Here is a 24,239-nt window from a genome sequence, read left to right as displayed (position 1 = left end):
ATAAAAACCATTAAACATTTTAAGCCTTAAAGTATGTGTGTCATATGTATGTCATATCAAATGTTTGTCGATCTTCTAAGATTACCAGTGGGAGGCTCCTTTGCACAGGATGCCGGGTAGTTTATGGATACCACAACGGCGCGTATTTCTGCCGTGAAAAAGTAATGTGTAAACATTTTTATATTTCGGTCTGAAGGGCGTCGTAGCTAGTGAAATTACTGGGCAAATGAGACTTAACGTCTTGTCTCAAAGTAACGAGCGCAGTTGTAGTGCCGCTCAGAATTTTTGCGTTTTTCACGAATCCTGAGTGGCACAGCACTGTAATGGGCAAGGCGTATCAGTTACCATCAACTGAAGTCCTGCTCGTCTCGTCCCTTATTTTCATAAAAAAATAAATGAGTATACTTACGGAACAAGTTCGCCTTAGAGATGGTGGAGGCGGCGTTGAAGGGAGCGCTCTGTTTCTGAATGTTGGCGACAGTCTCCGCGTCGTCCACCACCTCGATCATGCCCACGGCGTACTCCATCGATATGCAGTTGTACGGGTTCAATCTGAGACACGACTACTTTCAGCATATTCTTTATTTTATGGAATTCAAATTTAAATTTTTTTTTTTTCAAAATAGGATGTGACATCACTTATTGAAAGTCAAAAACTACCACCCAATCCAAAAAGAACGCCTCAGACCTTATAAGAACGGGCGCAACAAACTAGGCGAGCTTTTTTTCATAAAATAATATGTTTACAAAGGAATATCATACAATTAAACTTTTTATTTAATATCGCTGCATTCCCAATCTGTGGTATCATTAAGAAAGTCATTTATGTTATAGTAAACGTTACCACACAAACGTTTTTCAAACAATTCTTTTGAGTATCGTAATACTTTTTTTTGAAAAAATTCCGGGGTCTTGTTGTAAAAGCATCACCCAAACAAAAGATTTACTAACTCTACTTAGCCGAGTAGTAGGCATAATAAGTTTATGTCTGTTCCTGGTGTTAACATTAAGGTTATGACACTTTCTAGCAAATTCACTTATATGCCTATGAACATACATTACATTATCAAGAACATATTGAGAAGCAACAGTCAAGATGTCAGGACAAAATAAAAAAAAATATGAGGACAAACTAGCGAACTCGCTCTTTTTGTGAATGAAGCCTATCATTTTAATTTTGTTGCAGCCCTCCAATGACGTTCTATACATATATACATATCACCTGACATAAAAACTAAGCCGAAACATTGAACATGGAACCAATAACACTATAATACGCTTCGACTGCCATATCTACGCATTGCCGCATTTACTTCAGTTGTTTAAAATATTCTTGGTCAATAAACAGCAATGTAAAACATTTATTCAGTTAAGATTTGATTTGAACAGTGACAAGCAGAAAAGTGTGCTTTCATTGTCTTTAAGAACACATTAATTGCCGTTCCGTTATCAGACTGCGAATGGTATGACCTTATATGTGTATAGAACATCATTGCGACCCTGTTTTTTACAACACCAGAGGAGGCATAAATCGTTGCCGACTCTTTGAGGGACCGCGCTTGTCTAAAGATATCATCCATGACAAATCGACTCGGAAATATCTCGGAATCAAGTACAGGAAATAAAATTCTTTAAGAACGACTCAACGGTATTTGATAGTGAGAATATTGTACTATATTGAGGTGTGTAGTGTTATGAAGGAATTTGGCAGCAGGAATCTATTTATCCACTCTAGTCTATCAAAAAATATGTGGGCAATGTTTTTCTATACCTCAATAGCGAATATGACGCGGTTTTAAGGGGTTTTGTTTTGTTACACTAATGAAGTTTATCTCCTTGCGTGCGTACATAAGTACACACACATATTTTCAATACTATACCAAAACACGCAACTGTGTCCCGAGGAACATTTAACTTTGAACTAAAAATAGGGATATCCCCGCCAAATCAGGAATATTACAGGGCATCAACAAACCTGAAGTCATAACCCGCGTTCTTCCATATCCTGTCCATGATCCTCAGCATCTGTAGCGTGAACATGTCCTGCCGGAGGTCGTCTCCTATCTTCAAAATGATCCGGATGTCAGAGCCGGTGGGATCGAGGTTCTCAAACTCCAATAGCAGCGGACGCATCTTGCTGTCCTTCACTGTGCAACCCTCTGGCCTGCGATTATTAATCAAACATGGTGTAAGTAATACCATTTAACATTTTACCCCCTTATTCATAATAGTCTGCTTACTTCAAGCATTGCTAATTCTCACTCTGTCTTCTTCTATTGACCTAAGTCAGAATGAGAAAAAACACTCCTAAGCGGCTGTTTAAAGTTAGCGGACCATTATGAATAAGGGGGTTAATGTTTAAATCATAGGTTAGAACGTCTCATCATTTAGGCTGGTTTTTCACTGTCCGATTACACTTGGATAAGAGCACTGAGTAGGAAGAGTCATCCATATCATGTGTTTGCACTAACCGAGTACCTTCTGGATACACATCCAAGTATAGTGAAAACTCGCTTCATCTATATATATATAAATTAATTGCTGTTCGTTAGTCTCGCTAAAACTCGAGAACGGCTGGACCGATTTGGCTAATTTTGGTCTTGAATTATTTGTGGAAGTCCAGAGAAGGTTTAAAAGGTGAATAAATAGGAAAATGCTGCTAAATTAAATAAAAACAACAAATTTGTTTTTCCTTTGATGTGTCCATACATTATTTCTATGAGAGAATTTATTGACGCACGGTTTGACAGTTCTGCTGTGAAACAATTTAATTACGACAGCAGGGTGCATATTTTACGAAGTAATTTTTGAAGTTATGATATATTGTTGACAAATTCATATAAAACATTATTTTATTTATTATATACAGAATAACGTCTGTCGGGTCAGCAATAGCAAGCATCAATAAAAAAAATGTGCCCATAGACTGACATTTAACTTACCGTATACGTTTACAAACGAGACTGGGCGTAAGTGGCGACACGAAGTCGCACAACGTTTCCACGCAATGCGGTTCTTGCAAGTGCTGCTGTAAGGCCGCTCTTGCCTTGGATATCTCCTTCTTCTTGCGGACGCACTGACTTGCCCCTATAATTATAGAGAGAGAGACTATTATTTTATATTTGTTACCTCAGGACACCGTTTAAGAATCGAATCAGTAATTCTGCCGTGAAGCAGTAATGTGTAAACATTACTGTGTTTCGGTCTGAAGAGCGCCGTAGCTAATGAAATTACCGGGCAAATGAGACTTGACAACTTATGTCTCAAGGTGACGAGCGCAGTTGTAGTGCCGCTCATAATTTTTTGGTTTTTCAATAATCCTGAGCGGCACTGCATTATAATGGGCAGGGCGTATCAATTACCATCAGTTGAACGCCCTGCTCGTCTCGTCCTATATTTTCATAAAAAAAAATTAAATGTAAACATTTTTTAAATTTTATAAGGTATACTGACACAGTATATAAATAGAAGTACCACCCCTTAATCAAAGGTTCAAATAAATATCTCTTTGTTTGAAACTCTCTTTGATGGACGCCTAACACATTGATAAATAGATCACGCACACTTCGATCTACTCGTACGTACTTCGTGAGTACTACTCAGGGTTGACGGCAGAGACAGCAGGCGCCAATTTCACGTTCCATTAACCATGTTAGTTCCCCATAACCTTCCGTGTGTGTATTTCATTAGTAATTAATGTGTTATTGTAGCAGTGAGATAGGCCTGCTAAGCGCAAGTAAGGATCTCCTTCAACTAGCAAAACGAATATTAATTGTCATTCTTCGTACTTTAAAAATAAAATGTTAAGGAAAGCTACCATTACTATGAAAGAAGAAATATCTACCTATTTACTTTGCCTACTTACCATCTTTTAATATAATGTTTACTAATTGATAATTTTTATGTGTATATTATTTATCTACTGTCTACCTACCTATGTATAAAGCTATCTAAGATATCTACACCCATGCTTTAAATGCTCTATGAAAGATTCTGAAACAGTTAGCTTATTGCCAACATTAAAACACCCAATGTTCTAATAACCATTACATCATCCAAAAGAGTAATAATTTATAATTTAATTTTGTTTATTTATTATATATACGGGCGAACCCGTTTTACAATATTAAAACTGAAACTGATACAATATTTACTTAACTAAAAAATAATAATATTTAACTAACTAATCAACACATCTTAATTTCTAATTATAAATAAACATGGTTTTAGTGTGTCTTGCCACAGATACTAAACTAGTATTATATAAATCAATCCAGTTTATCTGGTTGTTAGTAGCTTCGCTAAGCCTAAAAATAGGAGGGTGATGATACACACCTGTTTTCAACAATTGAGTAGAAAAGTAAGTGTCATTCTTTCTCAAGATTCTACTAGGAACAGAAAAATTTAATAAAGCTAAAAGTTGACTACAATCAATATAACTTGATAAAATTTTAAATGTAAAAATATAATCACATCTCAGCCGAGCCGAATAAAGAGTGGGTATAAATAAATAATAAATAAATTTCGTTTATTTCAATACATTTTTTAGTGGTTGAGACCCAGTAAGTTGTCTTAGGACACTTGTATTGGGAATATCTCGCAACTTCCCTAGCAGATAACTTTTAATTTAGTAAACAATATAGAAATAAACAGAAATGATTAAAAACCAAATTTTACAATTTACAATTAATTGTGTGTGTGTGTGTGTGTATGTGTGTGTGTGTGTGTGTGTGTGTGTGTGTGTGTGTGTGTGTGTGTGTGTGTGTGTGAGTGTGTGAGTGAGTGTGTGAGTGTGTGAGTGAGTGTGTGGATGTGGGTTTGAATTGGACCTTTGATTGGGTCCATCTATGCAATGCGTGAGTAATAGTGTTGAGTAGTGAGTAATAGTAGCAAGAGTGTTGTAATGTTGTACTGAATTTCATAACGGTTGTTATAATAAAAAAAAGGAGTGTTCTCCTATTTTTAAAAAAAAATAGGAGTGTTCTCCTATTTTTAAAAAAAAATAGGAGTGTTCTCCTTTTTTTTTAATCTCTTCATGCTCAAAGAGTTGTAACATACAGCCACATTCTTATTGCTCGATGCGTGGCATCAATTTCAAAAAAAGAACATTTTGGTTAACGCGCGTTCCACACAACGAGAACGTGGCGCGCCGTAAAAAAAAATTTAGGTTATTCGAATCCCTGCCATTATTCTTCGATATTTTTATTGTTTGTTTTACAAGAAATGAGCGATTAATTTCCAAAAGAACATAATATTCAAGTGAATTTTAATTATTGCACTATACAAAATGTAAATTACTACTAAAATAAATAATTCTTTCATTAATACTTAGTTAGGCACTACATTTGCGCTCGTCACCTTAAGACATAAGATGTATGCTCAATGTATAAGAGATACCTAGTTTATTACTTACTATATTTGTTTTGATATGGCATAGTTTTAACGTCGTCGAATGAATAGACTACTTACACTTAAGCTTATCCAGACACGTGATTTGCCTCATGAGAGCGTTGATGTGGTCTTGGCAGCCGCGACAGTACGCCTCCAGCACCAGACCGAAACGCACGCTCACTGAAGGTACGTGCATCTCAGATCTGTTTCAATAACAAAAAAAATACATATATTAGTGGACTCTTTTAATATTGAGGTAAAGCTTTTACCAGTGGGAGGCTCCTTTGCACAGGATGTCGGCTAGATTATGGGTACCACAACGGCGCCTATTTATGCCGTGAAGCAGTAATGTGTAAGCATTACTGTGTTTCGGTCTGAAGAGCGAGTGAAATTACTGGGCAAATGAGACTTAACATCTTATGTCTGAAAGTGACGAGCGCAGTTCTAGTGCCGCTCAGAATTTTGTCTGTCAAGAATCCTGAGCGGCACTGTATTGTAATGGCGTGTCAACTACCATCAGCTGAACGTCCTGCTCGTCTCATCCCTTATTATCATAAAAAAAGTCATTAAAAGTTTATATTAATTTCTGTGCATAATAATACGCGTATGAAGTACTACAGAGGTACTGCTTCGGTAAAACTCTCAAATTTGAATTTTAATTATAACAATAATCTCAATGACATGAATGGTATGTTATTGGGAATATTGTTGCTTCTATAATTACTTCTTCGACTCGGGTTGTCTTTTGTCATTAAAAGATTGGGAAATTTAAAGCTGGTATTAATATTATGAATTATACAGTGAAAGATCATTATATAATTTATAATGATCTTTCACTATACAATTTTGTTGTATCTTTTCTCGCGTATGTAAATAGATATCCTATTTTATTCTATCCTATTATTTTTTAAATGTATGATCTATTGCAAAGACACACATAATTAAAAATTCATTAAATAAAATAATGATGACTTGTAATGTAATTAAAATTCTCGTGTCGCGGTGTTTGAATCAGAACTCCTCCGAAACGGCTGAACCGATTTGTTTGTGTGCATATCGGGTAGGTCTGAGAATCGGCCAACATCTATTTTATATATTTTTTTTCATTTTTTTATTAATTTTATTTATATTAACTAATACGGCAATACAATGTTTGCCGGGTCAGCTAGTATAATAATAAAACCAAAAATCCACACTGAGAATTATTTCTGACATTTAGTTCCTATCACAAAAAACTCTTGTGTCCTCCACCAGCGTTGCTCAGTCATTTCTTCTGGAAAATGTTAAAGAATGTAAACAAAATTTAAATTTCAGTTTTGTTAGCTCCACAGAAATAATTAAAACATGTAGAGAGAGAGATATATCTTAAAGTTTAAATTATTTCTGCAATACATAGCGATGCGACGTCTAGAGAAACATGGTATACCGATATGGGGCATATTTGTAAAAATAATAAGTTCGATAATTGATTTCTTCATAGCACCATATCTTGCAATTGGTTGTATTAAACACGGTGTGTTTCCTGTCTTTCTGAAATATAGTAAAAATACACCATTATTTGAGTCGGGATGCACTTCTTACCGAAATAATTACTATTGTCTTGTTTCGGTGTTACCCTACATAAGATAGTGACACTCCCATTTGGATTGAGCATATCTTAAATATTCGGGACGCCCTAAACAAAATTTGAGACAAGACTGATCAGGCAGTTATTATTAAAGAATTAATTCAATGTTGTTAACTTATCTAAATAAATAAATGATTAAATAAAAACATATTTACCTCAAATGCCAGAAAAGATAATGTCCTATGGTCATGTTTTTAAAGGCACGCTTCAACAGGAACACGGCGAGATCACACATTAGGTACGACTCGTGCTTGAGAGCTTGAACTAATTGTAATAAATATAACAATAAGTCCTCATCACTGCAACAAACCATTCTTTTTAATATCATTCTATAAACAGACTCTATTCTTAGACCTATTTCAAGTTCTATGTGAATTTAGTGGTTTATATTTCAAACATGTTTGTTTGAATATTTTAATTTTCATGTCGTGTCAACATTTTATTCAATTTTAGACAAAAGGGGACTGAAAAGTTCTGTATTCCAGTATGTCTCAATGGACAATACAAAATTACATCTCAACTCTGTACTTTCAATAATTTCATTTATATTCAGAACAAATACATTCAATTTAGGGGAGAAGTTTTTAAAACGGATAATTTCCATTTATTATACTATAATACAAACTAAATTGAAATCATAAATTACTGCTTTGAAAGATAAAACAAATATAATATATTTATATATATATATATATATATATGTTATCCTTACAGTTTTTGTTGTCCATAAGGAAATCGCAATCAAATTGCGACACAGAAGCTGGATTTATAAATAAGTAATAATTTTATCAACGTGCATTTAATGCAAGTGCACAGATTAATAACTTTGAACGTCCTTAAGATACAAACCTGATCTTGGCCAAACACTCTACAGCAAAGCTCCTGACCGCAGCATCAGCATAGGCATAGTCGAGCAGCTCAAGTGCAGACTCCACTCTCAACATGGGCCACATTGACAGCATCTTGATAACCCTGGCTACTTCTCCCCGCTCTGTCCACTCCACACATGAGAGAACCTTCGGCAGTAGCTCGGGAGCCGTCGTACGAAAGTATTCTCTGAAAATAAAAGTGACCAATAGTTTAAAAATTGTCAAGCGAGAGTAACAGGAATTAGGGTGCTAGCATAGTATACGATGATCAACGAAAATTACACGCGCCACCGTGGTGGCAACAAAAAAATACTTTCAAAAGTTAAAATATAATCAATTCCTATTGGGCGGGTCCGTGTCGTGAATTTGTAAAACTGATCGATAATGTTCGAAAATATCCACGCTTTCTAATTTTTTTTTTATTTCTATATTTTTAAATTAATTTCATTTTCCTGTGTGTGTCCATTTTCCATATTATTGCTAGCTTTCATTTTCCATGATTGCTAGCAATAATATCAAATAATACTCACGAATTAAGAGAAGGTATAAACAGATGTGACGGAATTAATTCCGTTGGTGTTTCATATAAAATGGCGGATGGTTATATTTTTTAATGTTAATTAGACAAAAAGTTAAACATCTAAAGTAAAGCACATTTTACGTGATAATAATACGTGATATTAATACCAGTAAAAAGATTTTATTTTGCTGTTATTTGAAAATGGAACGTGAACGTTTTAATTTCAGACACAAAATTTCATAGCAACAATCACTTCTTACAACCTACACTATCAATATGGCAATAAAACAAAAATGTCTTTTTTTTTCCAAAATGACCGGGTTCGATTCCCGAGTCGTGTATGATTTTTTTTGAAAATCTATGAATGCAGTTTTTGTTTTCCCTAAAATCGATATCGTGGTTCCTTAGAAGATATTCTTCTATCTCTCCCCATACTGACCGGTTTGGGTGGGCCACCCTGTATACCTAAAAACAATTGAGACTTTACCTGGCCGCCCATATATCCTTCTTCTCCTGCTCGTGCATCTCATACATGGGATCCTTCTCTGCCGTAGTTCGCAGCTTGTCAAAGTCCTCACTAAGCCGCGCCATCACTTCTGACCCGTTTTCTAACTGATCCGCGTACGCACGAATCGCTTCTTGTTTCGGAAAAAGTATAGGATGTTGGCAGTCATAACTAGAAAATAGAATTAAACAAGGATATTAACAATGCTCGTATGAGTTGATATCGGAATTGCATTGAATTAAGTAACCGACGAGTTGATTAAAAAAAATATAACTTTTGATGTGAAACATCTATAGCCGCACGTAAAACCGATTTCTGTCGTGGCGACGCATGCCGTGGCGACGCGTCGCCTTGTCACAGTAATACCGTCCTCAGACGCAACATCGAATATAACTATTACCGAAGTCACTGATTAAACGAATTAAGTAGTCACGGTTTGAAATAAATTCGTAAATTTTTGTATTTAATGAAAATAAATGTTTATTCAATAAATAGTCATCGTTATCTGGAAAAAAATCGTAATATTTTATTTTATCATTATGACATATTTAGTTCCTATCACAATATGTTCTTTTCTGCATATTACTTTTACAAAATAATGTCGATGTTTCACATCTGCCAGGCGTCCCGTGACGGCTCACATTTATTTTTAACAGTTTCACTGAAGAAACAGTTTTTTTTTTATTTCTGTGTCAAATTTATACATGTGATTGTGCTGTTGAAATACATGGTCACCTAAGCACCATATTACAACCGCATTTGTAATGTCCTAGTCTTTAAGGTCCACCAAAGCACACTCAAATAACAAACATTTCGAAGCCGGACAATATGTATCAAAAATAAAATACAGATAAAGAATTACGACCTTACAAATAAACCTGATATAAAGTTATAACTGATGATAAACAAAGAAAATGCAAAATGTTTACAATATCGTTGACAACAGTGTCTATACAATAATAATTCTGAAGTTTTCCGAATGACCTTGCAAATAAACGCGGGAAACGTTATACGTCCGGACAAACCATGCGTAAGCAAAATGTCTATTTGTAAACGTTTTACATATTCTTGGTTTATGCTTAGTTATAACTTTATGCCAATTATTTGTAAGGCCGTTTGAGTCGGTTTTGAGATTAGAGATGATTATACCCAGTCACTGAAACTATTCTTCATTGTGTTTCGAGTCGTCGGTCGTCCTTATTAACAGTGTTACCTTGTATACACAGCCGCTACTTAAGCACCAGTGGGAGGCTCCTATGCACAGGATGCCGGCTAAATTATGGGTACCACAACGGCGCCTATTTCTGCCGTGAAGCAGTAATGTGTCAGCGTTACTGTGATTCGGTCTGAAGGGCACGCTAGCTAGTGAAATTACTGAGCAAATGAGACTTAACATCTTATGTCTCCAGGTGACGAGCGCAGTTGTAGTGCCATTCAGAATTTTTGGGGTTTAGTCAATTAGTTGAACGTCCTGCTCGTCTTGTACCTTATTTTCATGAAAAAAAAATGCCTCGGTATTCGAAAAGTGTACTCACTTAGAGAATCGAACTTGCAATGCAGCACACGAGTCGGTGTTGGGATTGGAGACGACTGTACCGAGCGGATGCAAAAGTACGTCATCGCCCTGCGTCTCGTCCGCCACGTGCGTCCACATGAATAATGTGACCGCGTCTGTACGTAGTTGTTCCTTATAGTCGAAAATCATAGTATTCACCCACGCCAGCCTATTTATTGAGTCCTGGAAATTTTGGAAACATTTTTAAATAAGATAAATTTAATTTGGCCCAGTAGGTATATTTTTTTTATATTATAGCTTTAAGGGTGAATGTATACACTTTTATAATAAAGTCCCAGCCACTGTTCAGGCACTATCTATAAATAAATTTAAATGTTTTATTAAAAAATGACTCTGTCATAAATCGTACTACTCCTACTGCTGAATATCTAAGTTATCGGACAGCCTGAGACTAGATTATGATTTTTTTATAGCGTACAGCGTAAAACAATCGTAATCTAGTCTCTAGACAGTACAATATTGTATATTTTCATTGAAAAGAGCGCAAAAAAAGGATTCTGGGAGAGTTCCTTGCGCCGCTTCTTCTCTCTCAGAGCGCTATTTGTTTCCGAAGCGGTAGTAGTATGTAGTATATTAGAAATGACAACAAAAAAAAATTGTAAAGGAATCAATTTGGGAAAATAAATGCCTTTTAACTCAAAATTCTGAGCATCTGAATCGCAATTGCGCTCGTCATTTTGAGACAAGATGTTATTAGGTCTCATTAGCCCAGTAACTTCACTAGCTACGGAACCCTTCAAATCGAAACAGAATAATGCCTGCAGCATTAAACGACAAAATAAGCCGCTATGGTATCCACCTAGTCGCAATGTTGTGGAGAAAACACTCAATGATAAGATTGTGTATATTAACAATATTTCATCCTAAAATTTATGAGCTTGAAATAGTAACAGCTGGAATTATTAATGCCAAAAGAATACGTTTTGATTTATTCGTAATTTATTTATTATCTATCTCATATAATACAAGAGTGACAACTTTTCAACGAAAACTAAAACAAATTGAAGGTTTGTTGAAATGTATAATTTTATACAGAGTGTCATTGATGCAATATTCTAAAAGAATTTGGACTTTCGACTTTAAGACTTACTTTATTCGCATCCTTCCCTCTTCGCTTATTCTTCGACTTAGTGATTTCATAGATAACGAAACACAGACGCGCCATTCTCGGCACATTGTACACATTTATGGGAAATTGTAATTCCTCATCCCATTGCGCTTCCCCCTCTTTTGATACAACTGTTACTTTCGTCTTCTGGGGTTCACAAAGCGACTTGCCGCCGTGATATATACCCACTTGACAGATTACCTGAAAAAAAAAACGTTTTATCCAGATTTTTTAACGTTGCCGGCTTTGTAGAGTAAACGCGCTTTATTTTGTAGGCTCTAGTATCGTATAGTCCGGGAAACGCCATGCAACGATGTTTATTCTATAGTATGGCTGAATTCGTTGAAAACTGTACTGTGAACTCATATATATACAGATGGTATGGATGTAATTTAAGTTTAGCTGGCAAGTGGTGTTATGGGGGAAATGGAAGGGAGCACTTCTTTACGGACCACCAAGCGATCAAGCTGTTTGCAGAGTACTGGATCCGCGACGACTCGAGCACAAATATTGTACGCAAATGGTTCGAGATGATACTGAGGTGTACCAGACAAGAGCTGGCAGCAAAATGTGGCCGAACCTGCGCTTTATAGATAGATAGATAGAATGTGAACTATTGATGACTTCACTTTCTCCGAAGCCGATTTGGTTTTGCCTTTCTAATGTTACAGACTTACATATGTTTTGTTTATTTAAGTTAAGTAAATTTGAACCATTTCAACTCAAAGAAGCCTGAGACGACCCCAAAAGGCCTCATTTAAAAATCTGAGTTCACTTACATAAGGTAAACATCGACTATACTCAATTCCCGAAGGAAACATTTTAAATAAGACTTTCGTTGCTACATATTAAGAAACAGTAAATTATACATTTAATACTTAGTCTGCTGATTTTTTATCCGAAACCTGTACGCAAAGATCATAATAAAATTTATAAATATCCATAATTTATAAAATTGTTTCTCCGTTTGTACCGGTTACTCTCCAAAATTTGGTATACCTCCACATGTCTCCCAGGGTCCACGTTGAGCCCGCCAACAGTCTGCACTATGCACGAGTAATTCCTCTCAATCTTCCACGACGACTCATGGTTCTTCTTCTTCCGTATGGTATTCGACTGTTCTGAAGTCAGTCTGCGCCGCTCCGGGAGCGCATAGAATTGCATGTCACAACCTAAAACGTAAACAACTTAGTTAAGAGTTCATTATTTTACACTATTCAGGATTTATATATAACTGAATCAATAATTAGTTTATGTTTAAACATATGTTAAAAGATTTCGACTAGAAATTACATTTTAACTAACTGAAGGGACGCTGGCTGTCCGCCCGTCCTTCAGTGAGCTGTATCTCACTAACCACTTATGTAACATAAACATTAAAGTTTCAGCTTAAATTTCAACAGAGTGTGTATTACAAATGTGCTTTAACTATAACTACCACAAATGAGAATATCTGTGTGTATTTAAGTCTCGAGAACCATAATTGGAATGAAACTTTGCAGACACATATAGAGGGACATGACCACTCCGACGAACACAGTAACGTTAGTGCCGGATAGGTGGCTCTGGGGGTAGTGATTTTTATATTTTGAACCATATGTCGACTTGATATGATATTTGGATATATGCATGTTGCAACACTGTCACACCAACAAATATGGTTACACTGGTAAATGCAGAGGAAGTCGCGGGCAACAACTAGTTCCTATATATTATGTATATAGTATAGATACAAGTAAAACAAAATGGCGGATTCCAATCAAAAAAATTTGAAGAAAAAAAAACAAATCTTTTGCAAACGTCTATCTTGTGCGATGCTAATGGATCTCGATTGCAACTTGTACGTGACCGGTTTTTATTATTTATGTCAAACACTCACATGTAATTTTATCCATACTGACTGTCATGACCTGGGGCACTCCATCCCTCGCCAGCATCTCTTGTATGTACAGGAACTGTATCAGCGGGTGATCACCTAGCAGGTACTCCTCCCGCCCGCACACCTTGAGCACGAAGTTGCGAGGGTGTTCACCACGCATATTGAGTGAGTTTGCTTTCTTCCGGAGTATTGTCTCTATGTGCTGCTGAGGAGTTAAGGTAACAGGAACATTGGAGGTAAATGAAACCTGAAAAATATATTTAGATATACTCCAACTGGAAAATAAATGTATTATTACTGTAAAGCAAACAGGTGAGTAGGTCAATTATTGATAATATTACATAATCAGCGCTGCCCATAGCATTTGCAACAACAGCGCTATCAAGCAATATCAACTGGAATCATTAAGATAAATTCTCTGCTTTAGTGGCTTACATTACGGTCTCGACTCTCAAATAAACTTATAGAGATACAAGAGGCCGACAGCAAGTTTATTTTTACAAATTTTCCGGGACGACACAACATAGACACCTTCAAATAAAGCGCGTACACCTTATTAAAGGCCGGCAACGCTCCTGTGAATCCGCTGGAGTTGCGGGAGAGTGTGGCTGGAGGTAATCACTTAACACTAGGTGTCGTTGGTCATAATTTTCATAAATACACACAGCAGGAACAGTTCGAGTTGTCAACTGGAGTTGGTAGTATCGAAAGCTTACGGATGAAATCGAAGGTTCTTTTTGGGGTTTAAGTACTTCCAATAAAAAAACGTAACCTTTATATAATCACTTGTTTGTCTGTCTGACTGACTGTCAAATAAAATGTACTTAATGTGGCGAAAAATAACACACAAAAAACGTGTAAAGTTATAATTTAACCATTAACACCATCAATTCATCTCACCGTCTACTTCTTACTTACTTCATGACTTACACTTTTAATTTAATTACATAATAATAATTAAATATTTAAAAATGTAAATTTATTTATAAATCACAAGAGTTATAAGTAGATCATTCGATCACACGCTGTTAATAAGTACAGGTATTATGAAAGCAACATTATAAAATTAACATATTAAAATTAACTAAAAGTAGATATCTGGATGCCAAGATCATCCAGCCGCCACGATTTCCGCCCGTTAACGCATATTTTAGGGAAAGAAACAAGAAAGAAAGGCATTTAAGCAAAGTCTCACCAATTTACTACACCGAAAATTTAAAATTTGATACATTTGTGCAATTGATGCAATTACTAAAGTGTTACTTACATGGGCAGATTATTTCGAATTCCATCGATTTAAATTAAGGCTCTTAGGACAAATTTATATACCATACTAATATTTTAATAAAATACATAAAGAACTTTTTAGTAAGATTTCAGCAAAACCTAAAACCAGTGCGCGAGGCTTCATTGCACAGTATGAGCTTCCTTATGCGTTGTTTCCAGTACATTCTACTTCTACTAACGTTTTTTCTTCATTCTTTTGAATTTCGTAACACAATTATTTTGTATATTTCTGGGATCATGATGTAAAAGCCGATGATGATGGACCGACGATCTGGTCAAGATCGCCGGAATACGTTGGATGAGGGCCGCACAAGACCGATTGTCGTGGAAATCTTTGGGGGAGGCCTTTGTCCAGCAGTGGACGTCTTCCGGCTGATGATGATGATGTAAAAGCATATATATCGCCCTACAAAAGACTTAATAACTCGACTTAACCGAGCAAAACAAGCTTATGTTTGTTTCTGGTGTGTAAATTAATTCAAGCTCAACGCATGAAGCGGCGATAAATATAAAAGAAAAGAAAACTTCTGACATTCATAAGTGTCATTTCCTGACCTACATGATTAAAGTGATTCTGATTTTATTTCAAAGTCAAAAACTGGCCAAAAAAATTTATTGTAAACCAAGTATTCATCTGTATTATCAGCGATATTATTTAAAAATAGATCCGAAACGTGGTCCTACACGACTACGCCGATTGGAAAATTCAACAGAATGTGGGAAAAAAACAAATAAATTTTAAAATTATTCAGTTAACATTCTGAAGAACGAGTTATCATATTATAATAATTAATTGTTTGTTTTTCGCCGTTGAATATTTCTCCTCTTGATTGATAACAATCACTGAGAAGTAGATTAGAAAACTTTAAAAAGAAAACTAACAAATGAAACTTGAGTACAACCACAGTAGACATATGTATCACTACGGAAACTAAGCCTTGTTGATAAAAATACTTACCTATATGTGCGTACACTCCATTGACGCAATAGGGTTGTTAGGTTATTTTTCTAACCGACTTTAAAAAAGGAGTTTTGGAACGCAGTTCCTTATGGGGCGTTGCAGAGCGTAAAAAAGTAAAAAACGTAAGATTTTTACGTATTGTGTATAGTATGATAGCTATACAGTGTATAGTGCAATATTATAGTCTACATGATGACTGTTATGTATTGTTTTTAAACAACATTTTATTGAATGTTTTTCTTGGAAATATTTTTTGGAATGTTTTTTTTTTTTAATTTTCGTTGAAATATTTTATTTGAAATCTTGACGGGAAGCTTTGAAATATGTGTTTTTAAATTTTGTCCGTTGAGTTTTCACTTCTACCACAGTCTTAAGAAACTCTTCGCTGCAGTCATCCCACGAACATGTCTCGACGGGGCAATTATTGTTTTCGTGAGTGTTAATAACGAATATGACATCTATTTTTGGGATCCGAGATGACGGATGTGACTTTTACAATAAAATCAAATTGGGTATAATTTTCGAGATTTTCAGGAGTGTCGAGATTTTCGGGATTGGAATTACAAATATAACACCCATTTCAAGATCCAAGATGGCGGATTTTCAATAAAATCAATATGGGTATCATTTTTGAGATGTTCGGGAGTGTTGGTGAACACACAATTTTATTTCAGTCTTCGTTTCTTTTAAGTCCAGCATTATCGCCTTAAACACCCTCGAGAATCATGTAAACAACACCCATGATAAAAAGTTGATAATTTCATGTAGCTCCAACTTGGATTTATATTTTTACAGCACTATCAGTTTCAACATACTCAAAAATTATATAAACGACGCCCTTGACGAAAAAATTGTCAATTTCACGCGGCCGCCATCCTGGATTAACATTTTGACAGCACTATATATTTCGGCACTATCAATTTGAGCACACTCAAAAACCATGAAAACGACACCCATGATGCAAAAATTGTCAATTTCATGCAGCCACCATCTTGGATTTACATTCTAACACCACTGTATTTCAGTACCCTCGAAAACCATGAAAACGACACGTGTGACGAAAAACTTGATATTTATTTTGCAGCCGTCATCTTGTATTTTCATTTTGGGAGCACAAGCTGGTATTGGTTTCAACACTCACGAAAACCATGACAAAACACATGTAGGTAAGTATTTTTGTCCAAAATATAAAAAACATCCTAGAAAACCATTAAATCACACTCATAAAAAAAATGATAATAAATATTGCAGCCGCCATCTTCATCGATCTCACGGACTTATAATTCGAATACCTACTAATTATAATAATAATATAACAATGAATCATTCTTATATACTATACTACTTTATAGTTTAAAAACCGAAAAATGGAGTTTTGATGAAGCCGAGTTAAAATAGCCGTATACCACGCAATACGCTGCCATTTTTAAAAAGATCGCGGAAACAAATACCAAAGTGACACTCGACTCGTATTGACCGCGAAAACTGCTTAGGAGCCTCGACGATGCGCATGTTGTGTGAGTGTGTCATTTCGAACGTTTGTACGTTGTCTACTATGAACTTTAGACAAGCAAAAAACAAAAATATTCTTAATCACTTTTTGATTAAACTTTCAGATGGAATTTAGGGATACAATGAATTAAAAAATAACACTGAAACCTTTTTTGTAGTAAGAAGCGTCATATTGATCAATATCGTCAATTAATTGTCAAACTTCAATACCGAGCGAACACATTACACGGGTGTAAAAATGTTGAAATCGCATTTCAATCTAAAACATGATGAGGAGAACGCTGAAGAAGCAGCTTCAGCCACACACCCTGAAGAATACGAATCGATCATTGAGAGCCCCAAGAAGAGTGAGATAGAACTAAAGCCTGAACGAAAACTCCATTCGGCCGAGATATGTTCGCGATTGAGTGTACTTGGTAGAACTGCTGAGGGAGATGGGTAGGTCATATATTATTTGTACTTTTTGTACAGCTGACTATGTAACAACAATTAGTAAAGTGAAGGCATGGAATTCGTATTAGAAAACATTTCATAAGACTAAATAATTCATATAATATTTTATAATTAACAGCAATCGTAATTGTATAAATGTAATAATGCTGGACACTGTAATGCTGACTAGTGTGTCCTTCCTACTTCTTGTTAAATGTTTTTTTGTTTTGTTAAAAAAATAATATCAAGGGACATGTATTGGACGCTTTTGATATTAATTACATCAATGGTAAACAACATGGAGAAAATGTAAGTCTTTTTTTTTTGTTGCAAGGAAAGTACAAAGTATGTCAGTGTTGCTATATATATATATCTATTAATCAATACCTTAAGACGAAGTTTTAAAGAAACAGTTGTTTCATTTAAGGTTTAAAACTATTTAGATTTACTTGCTTTAGAGACTTAATGACACTTACTAAATTATCATTATTTAGGAAGATTCGTAGATTATGAAAGAGAAAAAAATATACATAGTGGACCAACATTTATTAATTAATAAAATTGTTCTTATATTTCCAGTTATGCATACCTAAAGGTCAATTGCAACGGAATGAATCTAACAGATGTGGGTGCACTAAGATCGTTCAAGCACTTACAGTATGTTGATGTTTCAAACAACAATCTGGACCTAAAAAGCCTGCAAGTTCTAACAGAATTACCATATCTTCTACTCATTCATGCTGACAAAAATAACATACACTCAGCAGCATTAAATAAGATGAAATATTTGCAAGTTATCATTTTCAATCATAATCAAATACCTAGTGTACATGATGTTTTCCAACCAGAACTTAGTACTTTAGAGGTCGGTTACAATAAAATACAAAGAATTAACTTTGAGAATACAATGCCGACGTTAAAATGTTTAGATTTCCGTTATAATTTCATCAATGACATTTCCAATCTGGACTTTCCAAATTTGGACAGCCTTTATTTGGCAGGAAATAAGATAACGAGTTTAGTCGGGATAGAACGACTTCATAACTTAAGAATACTTCATGTGAGAAACAATCCTATTAAGCATCTAAACGGATTCGAACCTGAACTCTCGAAGCTCCAGTATGTTAACTTGAGGAACAGCAAAGTGGCAACATTGAAACAAGTCAAAAAGTTAAGGGTGGGTATAATTCTACAAAAGATAATATACAAGCTACTCTTCTTATCTATTTTATTGTTAGGTTTGTTACCATATTCAATATGGTTATTGATTATGTAGAACTTACATAGAGTAGAATTCATGTGGCCCTCGCCACATTGCCCTCTGGGAATGATTGATGCAGGATTTTGAATTTTGGTACAATTAACAAAACTGACAACATGAAGGCTTTTAGGAGGCTTTCAAACCTTCAAGAGGCAACTGAGAACTGAATTTTATCTGTATCTGTATCTGTATGTATTTAATTTAAAAAAATTAAGTACTAGTCAGATATTCACTCTCTCAATTCACACATAACAACAATTTGATATTATTAAACACACAGGGAACAAAATTATAATGACAAATTTTTAGGTATTGCCAGCTCTAGAAACACTTATACTGAAAGGATGTCCATATTTGGGAGGTACTGGCACTGAGAGCCCAGAAACAGCTGCTGAGGAGGAAGACCCAGAGCTAAGGATAGAAGTCTTAGCTGCTCTACCGAAGCTTAAGAGATTTAATAAAGGTGTTGTTGCACCTGAAGAAAGGTAAGATATATTTTTTTATGAGAAAAGAGACAGTAAGGTTTATCTGATAGATTATTACAAATCATAGACAAGTTCAGAAACAATAAGTGTCTCAAAGGGTTATTTAGTGGAAATACTCAATAGAATCTCACAAATGAGATTCTATGAATCATTGAGACAAAACTTTAAATTAATTAATTAACCATGCACAGTCTGTACACTGAAATTTTTAACAGTGCAGTCATAAAAGTAGCAATTTAAAAAAATCTGATATTCATAATGTAAATATTAGATTGGAGAGACAGTTTCTTCACATTTTATTTGCTCAAGACATCTTTTTTCAAAATTTATTTACGTTTAATTACAGTTTATAATATGACCAATAGGTAGGTAAAAAGTCTTCCGACAAAATATTGCAGGATGACTTTTTACCATGTTTTCATTTATTTATACCGAACATCAACATCACAACATATTTCACAATCAATGAGATTTAGTTAATAAAATAGATATAATATATATATAATAGATGAACACACCACTCATCTTATAAGTGACATGATCTCATTGCTGTAAAAATATTGGGATGTTTTTGAAGTTTTGGCAGTCCTCTCTTGATGTTGCTGTGACATTTCCTGAAGAATTCTGAAGAGACTGAAACTGGTGGAAATCTGTACAGCACACACAGGTGCACAGTCAGGGTTATATATCTGAAGCCTAGAGTAATGACCCATATAGCTAAATGTTTAGTGATCCCACCCACTGAGTGTTAGAGGTCCCATGTTCTAAATATGTATTCATGTATGTTTAAATGCCTAATTTATGCTAATGATGTAAATATTGTTAGTGATATTAAGACTTAACCTAAGATGGCAGGTTTTCCCATTCTCAAATTGATTTGATTCATTTAATTGTTTATAAAAATCCTTATTAATATGAATATTGATGTCATGACTTAGATTTTGTAAATAGTCTATAAGAATTACTTAACATGTCTTAAATTGCTTGTCTAAATACAGAAAAGAAGCAAATGAGTTAATGAAACAGTGGCTAGAAGAAGGAGAGATGGATATTGAGGAAATTGATGAGGAGACTGGTGAACAAGAGTCGCAGAACGATTAACATATTTCAAATTTAATACATTGAGATATTAGGTTTCATAAGATTTTAAATAAATATAATTTATTTTGTGTGTTTAATAAATTAATTATTATTAAACATAATTCATTGTGTCTTCTATCACATTTATCATGGAGAATATTTCGAAGTGCTGTTTCACCTGATTCCTGCCACCAAATTCCACCTTCGCACGACACACCAATAAATAGGATATCACCCCCACCATCTGGATGTGTGGCTGATATATACACTTTTTAATTTTATTAATAATTGTAATTTGATGTATTTCTTTTATACCTACTTTGTATTAAAAGAGGACTAATTTCGAAATTACAAAAATAAAAATTCTTACATTCCTCTGATATTGGAGAGTTTCTAATGACCCATACACTCGCCTTTTCTACAAATATACCAATCCATCAAAAAACTCAAAACTAGAGCACTCACCTCAGTATTGGCAACTTTAGTAACTAATATAAAGCAGTTATTATTTAAATGGCTAGTAAGTGTAGCTGGTACTGATGAGTGTTCAGCCAGTCTTGGTGGGCAGTGGTATCTTAGTCTTTCTATGCAGGTGCTTTGAGCTCTCTTCAATAAACTTTCTTCAGCTAAACATCTCATCCTCATACGAAAATCATTGACTTCGGAACTTCTTAAACTATCAAACTCATTTAAACCTATAAAAAAAAAAAACAAAATTAATGATTTTCAATTGTGTGAAAAAGTGTCAAGTCAAATTAGATAAATTGAAATGTAAAAAGGTAGTGCATATGGAACACAAGATGTAATTGGCTCATTTATAGGCTTATATTAAATAAAGTTACACACTGAATTAATTGTTTGCTGAAATTAATCATTATTTAGTTACCATATTTCTTTGATGTTCTGGTCTAAGGGTGAAAAACTACCAAATAATCAATTTATTTTCACATTATAAGAATTACATATGTTTTATAAAAAATCCTTTGTGTGTGATACTAATTACACAAACTATATTTACTGAATTAACTATCTATGTATACATAACAATAATGTGTAACATGTCTCAGTCATCAAAATTATATAATGAAGAATGACATCAACAAATACTTTATTAAACTAAATAAATACAAAATTGATACCTTTTCCAATTAAATGGCTAATTTGTGTATTTAACAATTGTTCCCCCGGTCTCTCAATGGATCTTTCAATAATCATAAGCACTCCAAATACTGGTCTTATGTCACGGACTCTTTTATTCTCATCATCAACCTCTTCAGGAACAGCCAATGAATTGATAAATTGAAATACATAACCAGACATCTCGTGAAGCATGCCAAACAGAGGCATTTTTCCTGCCAGATCCCATAGTTCCTAGAATTAGAGTTAGATTACATTCGTTTTTTATTATAAAATGACAGAAATACAATTTATCAGTAAATAACAGGATTAAAACCATTTTTATTATGTAATACAGGGTCAAGAGGGGTCACATGACGGGTGGTGAGTTGGCTGGTGGTTGTGAAACCCATGGTTTTTAATTTTTTGTATTTATTTTATTTCTATTTATTATTTTTGTTTTTATTTTATTTCTGGATTGTAATGGGATACTAAGTAGTCTGTAGATGTCTCATTGTATACTTACCAGGCTTTCACAGTTTTATAATTTTGATTTATTTGATTGCATCATACGAATAATAAAATAAATAAAACTCATATTTTTTATTATTTTCTTTTGTTTTTTAAATAAATATACTTAATATTCTGAATTTGTAAGTTCTACCAAAAGATCTGCTTGAATTAAACTTAATTTATTAGATGGTGGCAGTTAAATTTATAGTACATAATTAATCCAAGATATGTAGGTGTTGTAACCAGTTCAATTGCAAATACTAGACATCAGATTGTGGCGAAAGCCAATGTAACTATGAGCTTTTAGTATTTGGTGAGTATTCCTTTAAATAGACTTACAAAAACAATAAAAATAAACTTTTTTATTTTCAATGTTTATGTTGCCACTTGTAATTATAATTTATTCCAGGAATGAGTGTATAATAATAAATAATATTGACACACTTTTACACAAATTACCTTGCCCCATAACATATATAAACTAGGCATAACCATACTATGGGTACAAGTCTTACTTAAACATACATAAATACATATAAAACAACCATGACTTGGAGACAAACACACATATTTTTATTTAACAACTGGGCTATATGGTCAAAATGATAAGATCTGCAAGAATTTGAATTATTTATTGATTGAAACTTAAAGAAGTGAATTCAATAAATAACAGACACAGGAAGCAACAATACAAGTTTCCATGCACAGCACAGCAATTTGTAATGAATTATGATATGATCATATGATCAGATTTATAATACACTCAATACATACTTAAAGCACATTCTCTTTTATGTATATTTAAGTACTGAATATGAATAGTTTTTTGCTTAATATTATATGAATTTTGTTATAAGAGTAATTTTTAAATTTAGTAACAAAAAAATAAAAATTAGCTGTGTTTTTGTTTGTTTACAAAATTTAAAGAAAATTTTACATTTAGATCAGAGTAATTCTTGAGTACAAACATATAGTACAATAAGAGATTGTTGAAAAAGTTGATGCCAGCAGAAAGTTTGACTATTATGTTGATGATAGGTAGGTAAGTACTAACCTCTTTAACATCTTGCAGAGTTGAATCCCAGCTTACTGTTACAGCCAAATATAAGGAATTTGGCATCAAACATGTCAGCTCCACATAATCTGATGGTGTGGTTGTCCAGTAATCCCATGTATAGGGGCAACTTGGAGCAGGAACCATTGTTTTGGTACTTTATTAGCTTGCTTATACAAAATATACACTATACATTTTTAAACCATTCCTAATATCCACCCACGCTACAAGTATTACTATTGTAATTCAATCGTATTAAATGCAGAAAATACAATTATAATCTCTGCCTTTCAAATCACGATGCTGAATCATAACATTTCCTGGTATTTTGACTAGATGAGACAAATCGAGTCGCCATTCATACGAAATGAACTGTCGTCAGTGACATTAACATGACTGACTTCAATTTTTTTTTTATTATATTAATTCGTTCTTTCGAACAGGCTATAGCCAGGGGCCTTACTGCCTTGTCGTTAGTATTTTCATTTCTTTGGTATTTATTATTTTCACTATTTTGTTTTACAAAAAGTCCAATCCAGTTTTCTCATTTCATCTTACATTATTTCCATTTTCCTTTTCCAATTATGTATATTCGATAGCGAATATTTATAGTAGTTTCTTTCATCAAATCCAATCCAGTCTTAAAGTCATCAGTTATTTTACCATTTCCGTTAATGTATAATTCTCTAAGGAATATTTTCCATATTTTCCTTTTAGTAAGTCCAAATCCAGTAATACAGTCTCTAATAATTTTCCCCTTTTCTTAAAGTCAAATCCAGTGTAATTTGCATAACTTTTTAGAATAATACCTACCTATTTACATTATCTGTTCAGTTCGCGAATTGCGCTATGCTATTACTAGTTGTATATGTACAAGTTATAACGTATTTACATAATTATAAACAAATTTACAACGTATGTATCTACAAATTACAATGTATTTACAGTACTACATACAAATTTATACAAGGACATATAAGTTGATGTGTCCTTTAATAGATCTATTACTGAGAGCGGGATTATATTGGGTGCACCATATATTTCCAGTAGCTCATCCATCAGC

The 24,239-nt window shown here is 34.0% G+C and overlaps 2 protein-coding genes across 2 annotated transcripts in view; one reads left to right on the top strand and one right to left on the bottom strand.

The window, feature by feature from the left end:
* The window catches only part of LOC126970529 (phosphatidylinositol 4,5-bisphosphate 3-kinase catalytic subunit delta isoform), a 29,887-nt gene extending 6,379 nt beyond the window's left edge, over nt 1–23,508 (bottom strand). Inside the window, exons 1-14 of the mRNA XM_050816871.1 lie at nt 23,177–23,508; nt 21,633–21,864; nt 20,959–21,188; nt 13,476–13,722; nt 12,596–12,768; nt 11,579–11,797; nt 10,448–10,650; nt 8,895–9,083; nt 7,868–8,074; nt 7,174–7,317; nt 5,470–5,594; nt 2,943–3,087; nt 1,976–2,164; nt 410–552 (exon numbers count right to left, since the gene is read on the bottom strand). Coding sequence (XP_050672828.1) covers nt 410–552; nt 1,976–2,164; nt 2,943–3,087; nt 5,470–5,594; nt 7,174–7,317; nt 7,868–8,074; nt 8,895–9,083; nt 10,448–10,650; nt 11,579–11,797; nt 12,596–12,768; nt 13,476–13,722; nt 20,959–21,188; nt 21,633–21,864; nt 23,177–23,323 — 2,593 coding nt within the window. The 5' untranslated portion in view covers nt 23,324–23,508. The remainder of the gene's footprint in view (nt 1–409; nt 553–1,975; nt 2,165–2,942; nt 3,088–5,469; nt 5,595–7,173; nt 7,318–7,867; nt 8,075–8,894; nt 9,084–10,447; nt 10,651–11,578; nt 11,798–12,595; nt 12,769–13,475; nt 13,723–20,958; nt 21,189–21,632; nt 21,865–23,176) is intronic.
* On the top strand, nt 17,455–20,913 carry LOC126964563 (leucine-rich repeat-containing protein 23-like). The gene is made up of 4 exons (XM_050807797.1): nt 17,455–17,673; nt 18,247–18,844; nt 19,238–19,413; nt 20,412–20,913. The coding sequence occupies exons 1-4, from the start codon at nt 17,474–17,476 to the stop codon at nt 20,512–20,514; spliced, it is 1,077 nt and encodes a 358-aa protein (XP_050663754.1). The 5' UTR covers nt 17,455–17,473; the 3' UTR covers nt 20,515–20,913.
* Nucleotides 23,509–24,239: the final 731 nt, after the last annotated feature.

This window comes from Leptidea sinapis, chromosome 1, assembly GCF_905404315.1.
Source record: "Leptidea sinapis chromosome 1, ilLepSina1.1, whole genome shotgun sequence".
NCBI lineage: Eukaryota > Metazoa > Arthropoda > Insecta > Lepidoptera > Pieridae > Leptidea > Leptidea sinapis.
The sequence above is the reverse complement of the archived record's forward strand: the minus strand, read 5'-3'. Positions and strand labels throughout refer to the sequence as shown.

Excerpts from the sequence above, each read along its gene's own strand:
- LOC126964563 (XM_050807797.1), top strand. The coding sequence starts at position 17,474 with ATGTTGAAATCGCATTTCAATCTAAAACATGATGAGGAGAACGCTGAA. Across the intron at positions 17,674-18,246 it reads AGAACTGCTGAGGGAGATGG|TTATGCATACCTAAAGGTCA; the intron begins GTAGGTCATATA and ends TTATATTTCCAG. Across the intron at positions 18,845-19,237 it reads AACAAGTCAAAAAGTTAAGG|GTATTGCCAGCTCTAGAAAC; the intron begins GTGGGTATAATT and ends ACAAATTTTTAG.